The sequence below is a fragment of the Paralichthys olivaceus genome, chromosome 6 (genome assembly GCF_024713975.1).
Source record: "Paralichthys olivaceus isolate ysfri-2021 chromosome 6, ASM2471397v2, whole genome shotgun sequence".
NCBI classification, from domain to species: Eukaryota; Metazoa; Chordata; class Actinopteri; order Pleuronectiformes; family Paralichthyidae; genus Paralichthys; species Paralichthys olivaceus.
The window spans coordinates 20,046,942-20,059,142 of NC_091098.1; the positions used below are offsets into that span (position 1 = coordinate 20,046,942).

Here is a 12,201-nt window from a genome sequence, read left to right on the forward strand (position 1 = left end):
TAGAGTACACTGGAAAAACATGTAATGCAATGTGTAGCTTCAGCAATAATTAATTTTAGTTATTTGATAATAATACAAAACATTCATAAACTAAAGATCTGAATGTGACTGACAGATAATGGAATTTATCTCAAACAACAATGGCAATGGCCTTCATTATTTATTATTTATAAGAGAAACGTTGCATCATAATGTGTATCTATTGATTTTGTTCTTTATCTGCTAGAATGACAATAAATTATGTATCTGTCTATCTATTTATTCAACAGTCCCCTAGATCCAGATTCTAATATGGATCTGCACCAAATTGCACACACTCGTAAATATCAGTCCCCTACACATGCCAGATGGTTTTAACCAAGAATTCTCTGAGAAATTAGAGAACACGTCTATCTTGGATCTGCCTGCTGATTTGGATCAGGTAATGCATCACATAGTTTTAGTGTAATCCTGCTAAAAGACGGACAAAGTGAAAACATAACCTCTTTATTAATAATAATAATAATGTTAGTTTATGTGGAGACTCTAAAATCATGATCTTCACATGTTGCCTCTGTCTTTTCCATTTCCCTTTAAATCCCTGTTATAAGTCAAAGTGAGGTGTTGGACAGGGAAGCTTCAACCTTAGTGACCTTTGACCCTGATTCTTCCAAGTCAATGAAACTATATATAACTATACAACACCTTTTTTTCCAACATTCATTTCCTAACGACGGTGGAGTTAGAGCGCTGCCAAATAACATCAATCCCAAATCAACCACAGGCGTTCAGAGGGGCTGAGATCTTGTGACTGTGAAGGTCACAGCACATGATCTGCATCAGTCTGCATCAACATATTGAATGACTCACTCACTTCTCTGTATGGAAGCATCTGCATTCATTATGTTTGTTTCCAGGCATTTATTCACATTTTCCTCCAATTTGTCATCAACCTGTACATCGACACACAGACCAGTCGAAACCACTGCACTGCATCCGCTGCATCAGGTTGACTAGTAATTTGCATCTGTGCTCATCAGAAGGACAGGACCGCTCTCTTTGCATTGCAACACATTGTCTTTAATTGATTTACATTCCTTAAGAAAATTATATTTACAAACACGACCAGTGTCCAGTGCCTCCCAGCTGCTCTCCTCCTGCAGGGAAAGGGAACTTTTACTGCTCTGACATTTGTTTTTCAGAGAACTTCCTCGCCCACTTTCAGTGTGTTGTGAACTATATGTCCCCATAAACACCTCAATCGCAAACCTCACTGCAACCATTTAATTAAACTCGATTGAGGTCAAGAAAAATCCCTTGGAGCTTCTAATTACAGGGCATGTCGTCAAACAAGGCCGGTGTCCTGAAAGTGCACTGGCCTCTCTTGCCAGGCAGAGGGCAGTGTGCCATTAAAGTTAACAAAAGGCATGTTCATCTGAGACTGTAAAGCCATTACACTGTAGAAGTTCACACATAAATGTTGAGTTACCACTTCCAATAGTCCTCTTTGATAACACTGTTGTACATATTTGGTCATTAAACAATATATTCACCTCCTGTGCAACATGTCCTCACACTGATATAATCCTTATGGAAAATTCTTTGGCAGTGTTTAAATTCCTAGTGTTGCACTCCTCTCCAGTTGCAGAGCTGCTTTCCTGTCTCCCATACTGCCACACCAGACCAGGCCTCGCCGCTGAGATCTGGACCCCGTGTGGGCTCGGAGTTTGAAAGTAGGAGGCGGGAGGTCCAGGGTACTGAGGCGGACCGGAGATCTGCACAGACTCTGGATTTTGTGGTAGAAGAGGCTGGTCGTAGTCATGCCCAGGTAGAGCAGCGAGCGGAGCAGCGTGGTCATATGTGCAGACGAGTCCATAGGAGTACTCCTGATGACATCTGTGGAGGGAAAGACAGGAGGATGTTTCTTTAGTGAATCTGCTTGTCTGGATGTCTCCCTCCCAACTCAGCCCATGTCTCACCTGCAGGCCTGCATGTTGTCACACACGGCTGGGTTGTGGGAGTCCCACAGAGAGAGCGTCTTCTCCTGGGTGTTGTTGTTGTTGTTCCTGCCTTTGTGGCTGTAGTGAGACCTGTTGTTCCCCTGATGTTGAGTCGGCTCTTCCCACTGCCACATGTCTGTCTCCCTGTTAAAGAAAATCAGTTTAAACCTTCCTGACTATTTCTAATGAGGATTTACTTGACTCAGACTTGAGTCTTTCCATTTTATTTAGTGTATACTTATACTTCAGTACATTTCAGAGTGGAATATTGTACTTTTTATTCAACTACCTAGACTTGACAGTAGTTATTAGTTACTTTACCAATTAAGATGTGCATAAAGAATCCCATTTACTGTGGCTTCCAATATTTTGGCATGTGACCTTTAATAAAAGTGTTTTTGATATGTTTCAGATATTTCTGATTTGCATCAAAGAGATATTTCCTCCCGAAACCTCTAAGATGGTAAAATAATATCTATTCACAAATATCACATGTGAATATGCAAAATCTGGAGGCGAGGAACAAGGTTTTGGGGCAGGAAGCTTCTGGTTTCCATTTCTAGTTTGAGCAATCTTTGATCAGGGTTGCCCACAGGTAAACAGTCTTTGTATGAAACTATTAAATTTTTCTGCATTCTTATGCAAGTAGCTGTTATTAGAGATTAGCCAAAAAGTCATCTGAACCTTAAAGTAGGATTTTAAATGAAGGACCTTTACTTAAGATAAGCTGAGTACTCCCTCCATCCTCTCACACTTACCCCTCCTGCTTTTTCCTTTTGTCCTCTTTGATGCAGTCGAGCAAGCAGCAGGTGATGAAGGCCATGGACATGAGGAGGATAATGGCCGAGCTCACAATGGACGCCAACACAGCCACACGAAAACCATAGTCCTCGTAGGGAGTCAGAGCTGGAGTGACAGAGAAGAAGGCTGACTTTATTGACAGCTAAAATCATCATGTTGCAAAACAGAGCCCTGGGTGCATGATGGGAAGGAAATGAAATGTAAATGAAATTTTCAATTATTTCAGTTCACATCAGACACCTTCCGCTTTCATAATAACTGGTTCTGACCCTGCTCTTTTTTCCCATCACAATAATAATAACAATGCACCTGCTTAAAATGATTCCTCAGAATATTCTCCTTAAATGAGCTTCATCCCAGAGCAACAAATCATTTCTCTCTCAAATATGTTCTCACAAAGAATGTAGAGCATTAATTATTGCTGACTACTTTAAGGGTCCTCCTGTAACACTGCCCACAGCTACAATGCCTGTCAAATAATGTTTGATATACAAGTATATTCAGAATGAGCTACTGCAGTTCTGATGGCACAAGCATTTAGAAGCATCTCTCATACACTGAGTTGAAGCTGCATGACTCCATTGAATTACATTCACTTCCATGCATGAGACTGATGCTAAACTTAATCATAACCACTACTTGCTGCACCTTAATATTAACGTTAAAAACTGTCGACAATTTAATGATTTACACTATTCATTTGCTTTTTGTGCCCAAAAGGGAAGACAAGTCCCCATGTTCAAACAGATTTAGGTCCCCACAACATAAGTCCACATGCAAAAACCCCAAACTGCCCCTGTCAGTGTGTGATGGAAGAGGCGGAGCATAGTATCGCTATGAGTGTGTGTGTGTGAAAAGACAATGTTTTAAGTGGTTGATAAGTTTGATCGAGTTAGATTGAAGAATCCTACACTGTACTAACTCTGATATGTTTCTACTTACGTGCACAGTAGGTTTCCCCCTCCCAGTGGGTGCTGTTCACGTCCAAGACACATGTTAGCTCTCTTCCCATCAGTTTGTGTTTGGCCGGGCACTGCAGCAATATGACTGTTCCCACATTGGTGCCATTGCCCTGGATGATCTTCTGGGTTCCAAGGGCAGGCAGTGGCATGGGTGTACACTGGGCCTGGTACTGACCTATAATGGAAAGCTGATGGTCAGTTAGTGATAAATCAGACTGTGTGCAAAAAAATAGTGATATTACTTATGTACTTCAGAAGTAGCACAACAATTCAATGTGAACAGTATGAACAACAACAAAGATAGGAGCCGTGCAGATGAGACTGAGAGTGGAATGGGACAATTATTCCATAGCTATCAGCACTGAACCCCTGTAGGGCTGAACAACACTGCATTACAAAACACTGGCTCAGACTGTGTAACATCCCCAGCATGGAAGTCTAACACTATCGAAGGAGGACATGTGATAAATCATTCAAGAAAACGCTTGTAGGGGTGGTGGGAAACACACAGGCCATCTGGAGTCATGCTAGACAATCGGTTATCATGCAGCACAGTGCAGTGCTCAGCATATTACAGGAGGGAAGGTCTCAGCAGCTCAAAGACTCTACAACCTAAGCATCACTTCATCATGACACAAGCTGTTGGAATGCAAACAAACATCATGACATCAGTTCGGTGATTTCCAGCAGAACTGCAGGATAATGTGATCATGTCCAGGGAAAAAATCCAAACCAGCTTGTTTACAGAGGGAAACCTGTTTCTGGTTTTCACAGGAGAGAAGTTGCAGTTTTCCTCTAAACTAAAGGAAGGAAGGATGCATGAGAGGCTGAGTTTGTGAAGCAACACAATTCCACCACACCACGCCAAAAGTTCAGGGCTTCATGGATAGAAAGGAAGAATGGAACATAGATTGTATTTAAAGACGTGACAGCTCCCAAAAGTGAAGCCAAAGCATCTTGATTGCCACCTGGTGGCTGGCTGCATGAGGTACTTAAACACACCGTCATGATTGACAGCTGAGACTGACTCATGATTGGTTGTATAGCAATTGATCGACTCGTATGTAAGATATTTTGGCTTTGTTTCGAGATATTGGGAGCAAGTGAAGACATTTCATCTTTAAATGCATGAAAGGAAGAAAGGAACGTCGACTGTATATAAAGATTGAGGACATAGCTTCCAAAAAAATTGTTTAATTGACACATGGTGGTTTCAATAAAGAAAGAAAGAAAGATGAGCACATTTCCTTGTAAAGAATAACTGCAGCTTCTGTTGACACTGGGCCAGACTCAATAAGTCTCATTTGGAATAAATCTGAAGGCCATTAGCATTAGCTCACCATATTCAGGTTTATGTAATGCAAGGACGCACTCCATTGACGACAAGCACAGAGCATCATTACTTTTACATAACTTGTGTTGGTGTGCGTGTGAGATGCGTCCAGCCATGAGCCTCTTTCTCATTTCCTCTCTGTTTTTCTCCTTTTGAATCAGTCTGTCTGTGAGATGCATGTGTTCACTGAACCCCCTCATCTGACTCCATTTCAACACAAATGCATTCATGTTTGCAGGATGGGAAAATGCAATAATTATTTCTAGGTATATCATGTCACGTCTCAGAAACCAGATCACTTAAAGACATCTCATTCTATACTGACTGCACAAAAATAATTTAGGCCTAAATAATTGACTTTGTGTATTTCAACTACTTTTAAAATTTCCATGTAACTTTTTTTAGATATATTTAGGTTTTGTTCAGTTTTTCATAAATATATACATTCAACACACAATGTATTTCATGGATTCAATCTCAAGTTATTTGATTTATTCACACTAACTCAACTTATTTAATAAAGTTACATGGAAATTTAGTATGTAATTGAAATACATAAAGTCAATCATATTTGTGTATTATGGAAATGATGTCCCTAAATAAATATATTTCACAACATTATTAGAGAAATATGAGTTTACTATTACACACACACTAACTAAATGTTGAAATGATCTCTTTTAAGGGGTCAGTGTTTTCAATGAAAGATATTTTCATGTAAAACCATGTGAAACAGTGCAAAGTGCCAAACAAATCATCGTTTTACGCACAAACCTCCACTCGACCCAAGTATTAAATTCATGTATTTCATGTCTTACCTGAGTTATTCCGGTGTCGACCGTCATCTCTGTATGTTCCGTCGGTCCTGGACACATCTGCTACAGAAGCTGTAGCCGCTGACATTGCGCTGACAGACGCGCTCTCTGGCTGTGCGCAGCGCCTCGGTGCTCCTCTGTGCCCGGCACTGGGTAAACAAGCCTGTGTTTGTGTGTGCGTGCGTGTGTGTGTGTGTATGTGTGTGTGGTCGCAATCCTCCCCTTGCAAAGCGTTGTCAACCACCTCCCACAACCCCCCCCTCCACTTCTCTCAAGGCAGGTTTTCGGATAGCGCGCCTGTCTGTGCCCGCTGCTGCTGCTGCTGCTGCTGCTGCGAGGGCGCAAATGTGGGCTCAGGAAGACGGAGCCAGACGAAGTGATCGACCGAGACCTTGTTGAGCAAAGCAACAATGACTTTGTGGATTAGAGCAGGTCAGGTCGAGAAGGATGTCAGAGCTGTGGACAGGACGAGCACCCCCAGCAGAAATAAGCTGCTCTCCGTGGGCAGGATGTGGCACCGCTGCTCTCTGAGCCTATCAGGACGTGATGCCTCAGTCAGGGCTGAAAATACGCAAAACACACGTTAAAAGTGACGCAAAGCTAATGCTGAAGAATGTGGACGTTAAGAGATTTTAAACCTCACATCAAAACTAATTTTACTAACTGGCTTTCAAAAGAATACTGAGACTTTTACTGTTTTTAAGTTCATTTATTCAGTGCCCAATTGATTTGTAGGTATCTTCAGCTGTGCAGCTCCTTTATTTGAGTTAAAGACACGTAAAGGAGAAGTGTGAGAAAGAGGAAGGCGTCTGTGCGTCTGTGTGCCACACCAAAGGTCAGACAAATTGACTGTCATTGTTATCTAGAAACATTTTTGTGTTTCTACAGTTATGATTTTTTCAAAAGTTCTTTCACTCACTTCTCTGTATTTGCCTTGCTGAGACACAGAGGTTTAACAGACTAACAGATGACATGGATGATATGAATCATGTAACTGCCAGTTACACGTACACACATTCCACATTTACAACATTTTAACGAAATTGCGTCCATGTCTCTTTCCTCCAAATTTGCACACTGTCAGCTTCACTTTCCAAATTTACACACCAAATGTAAAACTACTTGGAATACCCATCGGAAAGCTACTTGCAATATAGATTGATGAAACATGACTTTTTAAAATGGATTCAGACAAACAACTTGACCGAGTACATCATACAACACTAAACTCTGCACAGGTTCCATTTTCCATGTTGTCTTCACGTCCAGGAGCAGCACTGTCCTCTTGTCTGAGCCGCATGTCTCTCTGAAGTCATTGAGGATTCTGGGCATGCATGCACAAGACTGTTTCTGCTGTGGGTGATAAGTGTCTCCAAAGGCGCAGCCCTGTTCACCTGAGAAAAACCCTACACACCAACTCAGACACACTGCGAGCCTCTGCAGACGGACTCATCCCTCATGAATATATTAGCAGAGCTGATTAAAAAAGACGTTCATTAGTCTTCAAATGTAGTAACTTGTGTTCTTCGTGTTATGGAGTGACACGAAGAACACAAGTTACTCCGCACTCCGCACTCTTATCTGGAGAACACAGATCGATTCAGGTTGTTGTTGTTGTTGTCCAGACAAATGTTAAATATTCTCACTTAACTTGTTATCAGTCTGCAAGCATGAAACAAGTCTCCTAAATATTCTGAATTTACTGCAACTCTGCAAGAGTTTGGCTCAGGTTCAACTCCCAATGTCACACATTGCATTTGTCTGCACATAGAGATTCAGGCAAGAGATAAATAGATGGAATTTTAATCTAACAAAAAGTCCCAAAACTTACACATCTTCCTTGAAATGTGAGTGTCCACAGTTGAGACTCTTATGATTCTATGAATGAATCACTTATTACCTTCAGTGGAAGATGAGGGGGAGGAAGAAGACGGAGAAAGAGACAGTGGAAGAGAACACTTTGAGAAATGAGACCTCTTAAAGTGTTGGAGTTTCCCTTTGATTTGGGGACGGTTGCTACAGCAACAGTTAATGTGTTCTGGCATTGTCTCAGTTTGGACCCTCACAGCTTTACACTGCTCTGCTCAGGCCTGTGTGTTCTGTACTTTGTGCAATCCAATAGTCGACCTGGAGGCTCGCTAATGAAGCTTGAGACACTCTATAAGAGCCTTTTTCACTGTATTACACAGCAATCAAAATAATATTAAGTACTGGCACACGATTTGGCATCATTAACAAAATACTGTATGTAGAAACTTGAAAAACTAGAAGTCAGTAGAACTCATACCTCAGTCAAGGCCCAATAGTCCCCTTGAACTCAATCAAGCTGCACACACACCTCTCTTAAATATTTTTCATCAAGACTAATGAATTATTCCCTGGGAAATTTGTGAAATTGACAAAAATCACCCTATATTGCAATGTTCACAAAAGTAATAGAAAGAATCGGATCTGCACCAAAGTTAAATTATTTCTTCCCTGAATGATATCACATCTCTCTACCAAGTTTCGTGGTAAACTTTCCAGTGCTTTTTGTGTAATCCTGTACAATCAAACCAGTAAAACTACCAGTAAAAAAGGCAGAAAAGGAGAAATGCACGTTGAAAGATTAACTTCACTAAAAAGACTCTTCTCTGCGGCTGTTGCTTTTTCATTATTAATCTTATCAGACCAGAGAGACAGAGGCAGTTGAGGAGGGTGAGACTGTTCTTCTCCACGTGTCTGCCCTGCCCCTGACACAGTGTGACACAACGCCTCTGCTGGGGGGAACCACTCCATCTCACAGGTAATTAAGTGGAGCAGGAGGGGCACCACCTCACCCTGCCAATGGCCCCACGAACACTGCTGCTCAAACCAGGCCACATATGGCTGCAGGTCTGGGTGGAGGAGACTGAAAGTCATTTGGCTCGTCCATGGCCAGTTCCTAAAGTGATGAAACGTCAGAGAGATGTTGCTGTTGATTGTGCAGCCCTCCAGGCTTCTTCATAGGACCCGAACAGCTTTGTGGAGATATTTCTGATATGCAAACAAAGCCCTCTGTGCGTCTGTGTTACAACTGTGAGTCACACAAAGGCTGCAAATGAAGCCAGATTTAAACGGTAGAAACGTGAGGTTTTTAAAACCCTTCACAATGAAATACTTCCTTGAAACCATTTAATACTGATGCCATTAAAAATGAACTGTATCTCTAAGCTGCTGTGAGATACATGTGGTTTACATCCATTATCAAATTAAGTGGTGACCACTTCCACAAGGACGCCGACATTCTGTCCAGAACATCATTGAGACGTCTCTCTCATTCTTCTGTGTCTGTAATCAATGTACAAAACACAGTTTCTAGCTGGACTGTGGCCACCAGCGAACTCTTTGCTCCATAAATCTACACCTTCATATCCTCTGTATATACTCGCTGAGGAAAGAAGACGGCGCAACAGAGAAATAGAAGAAAGACGCCAGAGGAAACAGGTGAGAAGGACGAGACTTTAAGAGGAAATTGAGTTGATGAAGCATTTCTTTACCACAATGTTACCTCAGACGTGCACAGCTTGCAAGGCATAGGTTACAAGTGCACAGTCTCAGACAGCACAGAGGCTGGGGGACAGTGGCAGAGCAGGGAGGAGAAAATGACTATTATATACTATTATATGAATGGATTTAATCAGGGTTTTGTTCAGTGAGGCAGGTCAAATAACACCTTTACTTTTATATCCATGAGCTTATATTGTACCATGCTACCTATACAGTGTGTGGTTGGTCTGTATCTCACAACTGACCAACACTTGAAGCTTGAGACTGTGCAATTAAAACACAAAGCTAGAACTGAATTTGGCTTTTGACAGGAAACTCGACACAGAGTGCAGAGACCACGGCAGCTTTTTGAAGTTATCCACAGGTTCTAGTTGCTTTGCAGTGATAGTCACTGCATTCACTGCTCATTGTAAACAAACAGCAGCTCAGACGAAAGGGGACTTTATTAGTTTTACAGGTATTTGGTCAAAGAGGAACAGTGGAAAATTGACCTGAGAATCCTGCTCACCCAAATTTAAAATCACAAAAATGATTGCAGTTAATCTCAAGGCTGACGTTAATGTTTGAACCGAATTCAATGTTTGTGCGTCCGTCGGTAATTTCATTCAGCAATAATGCATTTCAGGGGGATCTCCAAAGCTGATAAAATACAAATAAAAAAAAGTATTTAACCTCCTCTGCCAGGGAGCTTATCTTTTCTTCACTGTCAATTTTGTTTGTTTGTTTGTGTGTCAGTAGGATAACACACAACCTATATGGATTTCCAAGGAGGATGGTACATGGGCCAAGAAATTTGGTGTGGATCGAGTCAAAAAGGTTTTTCCTTCAAATTTTTACTGATAATAATTTGTGGTTCTATAATTCATGGATCTGGTGATTCATATCTACGACAGTGTACAATTAGGTGCCGCTTGATTTAATTTAAGGGGACTGTTGGGCATTGGCAGACATATGAGCTCTACTGAGTGTCATTCGTTTATTACTTTATTAACCACTGAGGACAAATTCCCCTTTTTGACACCATTCATAGTGGTTGACCGGTGTCAGGCGCTGCAATATTTCCATTTAGTTATATCACCCACACTGGCCCTCCGTGTCCTCTCACCACCCCGTGTCACCCCCAGAGATGGAAAAGAAAAAAATAGAGGTGGAAAGTTAAAAGAAACCATGAAACATAGTGAGGGAACAGCATCAGTCTCATTGTGTCACAGCTACACCGCAGGTTGTTCCAAATAGTATTAATACAACTGGTGCGATGATTCCCACTGTGACACTGACAGAGCAGAGCAGCCCAGCGGTGCTGAAGTCAACAAATAAAAGATGTGAGTTTGGAGGAGGGATGCAGGAATGAAAGTAAGGAAATTGCCTGAACATATAGAAGTAGGAATCTAGGAAGAGAAAAACCATCTTCAAAGTTGAATAAGGTTCAGTTTGATGATTTGTTAAATTCGGGCAAACATAGAGAGCTGAGTCACTCGTGTAAAGTTTTACAAATAAGTGTGTAGAGGAGAGAGAGAGAGAGAGAGAGAGAGAGAGAGAGAGAGAGAGAGAGAGAGCAGCTACAACACAGTTTAATAGGAGAGGAAAAATAAATCTCATTTTCATATCAGGGCTGCCACGGTCTGGTGGTTCCGGAGCCTTCCAGCTCTTATCTTGGGTCTTTTTCGATATACATTAGTGAGGACATTTGAAGTGACCTCAGGAAACTTTTTAGAACTGCACCCAATGTCTGTGCACATCTGAACATTGATTCCCCTGAATAGAGCTTCAGCTGAACTCTTCATGTTGAGAGTCCTCTGCAGGCTGAGTAATGGAGCGGAGCCTGGATGCACTTCTACTTCTCTTTTTGTTTCAGATGAACAGTGTGATTCTCACTTATGTTTGTGCACATGCACTGTGCAATTTTGCTTATAGCTGCATTTCACTAGACTTTTCATTTACATGCTTCTGCAAAATGACTCATTCTGAATTGCCTGCTGTTTCTCCAAACGACTCCCTGTTTGTTTCAGTGAGCTTTAAGCGCTGTCACGTCGCTCTGTGTCGTTTGTCGAGATGTTTGCTGTTGTGTTGGGGAAGATTTATAGGTCTGGTGTTTTGCAGCCCGGCCCGGAGAAGACAGTGCTTGGTGGATGATGTTTCATTAGATCTAATTTGGGCTGCAGCATAACTTCAATTTCAGTGTAAGTGCGAGCAAGTTCTAACACGCATTAGCATATTTATCCGAGTAAAGCAAGTGTGATGCTCCAGGGCATAAATTAATATTGGGTTTATTTAGGAATGAATAGAAAAATATTCTAATGTTCACTGAGTTAGTGCGGTTTTGTCTTTTCTAAGGATTCTGGAGAGAGGCAAAGTCATGGGTGTTCCAGCTAATGGAGCCATTATATAGTTCTTCTGAGGGCAATGTGGTTATTCATTTAAATAGACCTAAAAATCACCATCATCAAATCCAGCTTAATGCTTTCTAATTAGCATATAAAGATAGGATGACCAGCTCTCTCCAGTGGCTGTGAATCCGAATGAGATTTCGCCTTTTTTCTCCACCTGCACTCAGGCTCTGGATGAGACAGAGATGTGAATGATGCTGTTTCTGGTGATGTATCGCTACCATTACAGCAATTCATCATCATCATCATGTGGTAAATCTCTATCATGTACCATCAGATTCTATGATTAAATGTGGGACATTTCCTCCAGGGCATGTGATGGATTTTTGTTCCAGCCAAGAGGCCAGATCATACAGTGGTTATGAAACTCTACATGAATCATGTCTCAGTTGGAAC

The 12,201-nt window shown here is 41.5% G+C and overlaps 1 protein-coding gene across 2 annotated transcripts; it reads right to left on the minus strand.

Annotated features, from left to right (window-relative positions):
- Positions 1–1,037: 1,037 nt before the first annotated feature.
- LOC109635091 (sushi domain-containing protein 3) lies at positions 1,038–6,627 on the minus strand. 2 transcript variants are annotated; one of them, XM_020096011.2, is made up of 5 exons: positions 5,894–6,627; positions 3,723–3,917; positions 2,738–2,885; positions 1,959–2,123; positions 1,038–1,875 (listed from the first exon to the last, which is right to left on the minus strand). In XM_020096011.2, exons 1-5 carry the CDS (start codon positions 5,976–5,978, stop codon positions 1,551–1,553), a joined length of 918 nt encoding a protein of 305 aa, XP_019951570.2. In that variant the 5' UTR covers positions 5,979–6,627; the 3' UTR covers positions 1,038–1,550. The 2 variants fall into 2 exon arrangements, with proteins under 2 accessions (XP_019951570.2, XP_019951571.2); XM_020096012.2 differs by having other exon boundaries at positions 3,723–3,930; positions 5,894–6,389.
- Positions 6,628–12,201: the final 5,574 nt, after the last annotated feature.

Coding starts and splice junctions, on each gene's coding strand:
- LOC109635091 (XM_020096011.2), bottom strand. CDS start 5,978: ATGTCAGCGGCTACAGCTTCTGTAGCAGATGTGTCCAGGACCGACGGA. Junction 3,918..5,893: donor TCGACACCGGAATAACTCAG/GTAAGACATGAA, acceptor TTTCCATTATAG/GTCAGTACCAGGCCCAGTGT. Junction 2,124..2,737: donor AAAAGGAAAAAGCAGGAGGG/GTAAGTGTGAGA, acceptor TTTCTTTAACAG/GGAGACAGACATGTGGCAGT.